The sequence below is a fragment of the Erigeron canadensis genome, chromosome 1 (assembly GCF_010389155.1).
Source record: "Erigeron canadensis isolate Cc75 chromosome 1, C_canadensis_v1, whole genome shotgun sequence".
Lineage (NCBI taxonomy): Eukaryota > Viridiplantae > Streptophyta > Magnoliopsida > Asterales > Asteraceae > Erigeron > Erigeron canadensis.
Window position 1 is genome coordinate 40,608,440 of NC_057761.1, and position 3,451 is coordinate 40,611,890.

At 31.2% G+C, this 3,451-nt stretch overlaps 1 protein-coding gene across 1 annotated transcript; it reads left to right on the plus strand.

Annotated features, from left to right (window-relative positions):
• On the plus strand, positions 1-513 carry LOC122592373. The gene has a single exon (XM_043764587.1). It carries the CDS (start codon positions 1-3, stop codon positions 511-513), a length of 513 nt encoding a protein of 170 aa, XP_043620522.1.
• Positions 514-3,451: the final 2,938 nt, after the last annotated feature.

The following is a 3,451-nucleotide window of genomic DNA, read 5'->3' on the forward strand; positions in this document are numbered from 1 at the left end:
ATGGGCAACTATGTTTCAGCTTGTAGCACTTTTGGTATCACACCCAAAATAAAGAGCAACAAAGCAGCTAGAGTAATATTCCCAACAGGCGAAATCCGACAGTTCCAAGAATCTATCAAAGCGGCCGAAATCATGTTTTTTTGTCCTAATTTTTTCCTAGTTAATTCACAATCATTAAACATCAATAGACGATTCTCTCCTCTATCCGCGGACGAGGATTTGGAACCTGGAAACGTTTATGTCATGTTTCCTATGAGACGTGTGAACTCAATGATCACTCCAGCCGATTTGGCCACTTTTTGGATGTCAGCTAATAATGCACCTAGGCGAATTTCAGGAAAAATATCTCCCGAGTCGTCGGCATTGAGTGGTGATGAAAATGCGATGGTGCGGAATGAAGAGCCGAGGTTGGTTGTTGATGGGTCCGAATTTAGTCATAGGTTGGTCGTTTGTAGATCAAAAAAGCCGGATTTGGATACTATTAAGGAGGAGCCGGTTCGGTCTAAGTCGTAGTGTGCTAGTGTAGAATATTAGACTTTGTACATATATGAATAATTGCGGTTTTTAACATGCTTGACAATTTAGATCTTTCAGTTAATGAAATCATTATTAGAGATTTATGGTATGATGGCTTTATAAAATTTTCTACCTTTGAAATTATTTCTTTTGACTGTTCACAAACACATTGCAATTGCAAAATAACTTGAACATTTGACATGCGCGCATCTATTATTAATTATTAAAAAAAGAGCATAATTGAACTTTATTCGAACCGTGGTGTAATTCTCTAAGGTCAAAAATCTCACCAATGAACCACCGTTCCCTGATTTTATCATAAAGTGTTTTTGAAAATGTATAACCATTATTATCCATCCTAACCTTATAATTGTATTTGTAATGTTACTATGTCATTGGTAGTTCCTTTTATATAAAATATCCAACCCTTTTCTGTTAATAAAAATATATAGTTGAGTAACCAATTTTATCATGCATGTCAAGCTTTAATTTGTTGTTATTGTGTGTTTTTCTTTTGTTAACTTAGGTATACATCGGACCACCCGTTATATTGGTAATTGGGTAGTCAAGAACCGTTGTGGGTGAACTTTTATGTCCATAAAGGATGATAGGTTTTTTTTTTTAGGGACGAGAGCAAGTATCCGTACGTTGCGGCGGTGAGATGATAGGGGTGATAGGTCATAGAGTGTGATAACCAAATGCCTTAGCCGTACGGGCTCCGCCCTCGGATTTAAAAATTCGTCGAAAGTATATCGAATGACATCTCTAATGAAAGAACATGAAATTTTAAGAACACCCATATAATTTTTATAATTTATCGGTGCACGATTTTTGAGATAAAAGATTTTGAATGAATTGGAGGAATAATTGATTTATGGAGGAGAGAGAAAACAAATGATTGGTAGAGATTTGAGGAGAGAGAAAGGGTGTTAGGTAAATATAAAATTGAAATATGGGTATTTTGGGAAAGTAAATGTTGAAACTTAAAATGTAAACAGAGAGGTCTGCTTTACAATATAGTATAGATTAGTATTTTATAATGTAAACAACTTTACACGAATTGTTATAGTGTTTATCGAACTTCAATCTCGTGTATAGTATGTAATGAACTTTTAAATCTTGTGCATTGTATGTATCCGAGTATATGTGACAACCGTATAAGCTGCCATTTGCCAGGTTTTGATTGGTCGAATACATACAATGCACAAAATTTAAAAGTTCATTACATACAATGCACGAGGCTAAAATTTGATACACACTAGCTATGAAAATTCGTGTAAAGTTATTTGCATTATGGGGTACTAATCCTTTTTTTATTAAGTTTCAAACTTGAGATATTTTAAGTATTTTCACTAGATATATAACTGTTAGCTTAGCAAATTTAAATATTACATTGTTGATTGTCGCCTATTTTTTATGATGTGACAATTATATTGTCTGAAATGTTATAAGAATATTCATGGGAGGGGGTTCCATAAAGTTATCCCAACTTGACTAGTCAAGTTGGAAAGATCTTGACCCTTGGATAAAAATCAAGGGTCAAAATTTAAACCTTATCTTTAATCTTGACCCTTGATTTTCATCCAAAGTTCAAGATTATCCCAACTGACTAATTAAGTTGGGATAACTTTAATAAATCATTTCCAAATATTCAATTACATATTGAAAGGTAACTAAAAAAACGTTATTTGCAACACATATATATAACAGGTAAATCTCATTTCACATACTCGTATAAACAATATGTGTTGGATGGGAGTTGAACATCCATGTTAATTAGATTATATACTGCAACACATATCATAGGTATAATTCGCATTTCACATATAACTAAAATGTATGGGGAGTTGAACATCAACATTGTATGCAGGGACAAAGTTAAGATTTGAATCTAAATATACCGACTTCAAATTATATTAAAATAATAATGATAAATATTGTATCCAAAAACTATAAACAGATTGGGGGTGACTAACTCGAATAACTTTTTTGTGAATTTGATATATTTGCCCAAATTTAGCTTAAAAAATAAAAATAAAAATTGACTAGTATATAGTTATATACATAAAGTACATAACTATATTAGAATCGTCAAACTAATAGCAATAAAATGTCGGACCCGTTTGTTAATAGTGGTCAACTTAGAAAACACGTCAATTTAAGATAGTGACCTGAAAATATATGAAACAAGCCAACAATGGCTTGAAATAATTAACTTGCGCGTCCAATAGATGTTTCGTACCATACTACCATGTATGTATCTGACTATGTGTATACATGACAGAATAGTTAAGGTATATATAATAAATTTTTGTAAAAGTTTGACGTGGGTAAGTTTTATTTTCTTTAACGGCTACTTTGAGGTGCTATTTTACATATTTACTCGAGCTATAGATGACTTAGTTACTGTATTATTTTTTTAAAAGAACTCCGATTGTCCAAGTATAATTATCTAATGAAAGTGTACCGGCCACCTTAACAATAACTATACATACATATAACAAATTAACAATTAAAAAACTAAGTTTTATAAACATCACTATTTCAATAATTAAATGTTTTTCTTTGGCATAGAAAACAATATATACCGTTAACCGTTCCATGCCATTGAAGGAGGCATGAAGTTGGACACTAGGACCATTATCTATACCTACTATATTATAATGAAAATTCATTTTTTAACTTTTAACTTTTCAACATTCAAACATTTATATAATATCCTTAAAATAAATTTTAATCACTCATTTTTTTTCATCCTCAAATCTCAACCACTTATTTTTTTTCCTTCTCCATAAATCATTTTATTCTTCTAATTCATTCAAAAATCTTTATTTCAATTACTATACATCGATAAATTATAAAAACTATATGAGTGTTCTTAAAATTTCATACTCTTTCATTAGAGATGTCATTCGATATATTTTCGACGAATTTT

What these genes read in the sequence shown, in the direction of transcription:
- LOC122592373 (XM_043764587.1), top strand. Translation starts at nt 1, where the DNA reads ATGGGCAACTATGTTTCAGCTTGTAGCACTTTTGGTATCACACCCAAA.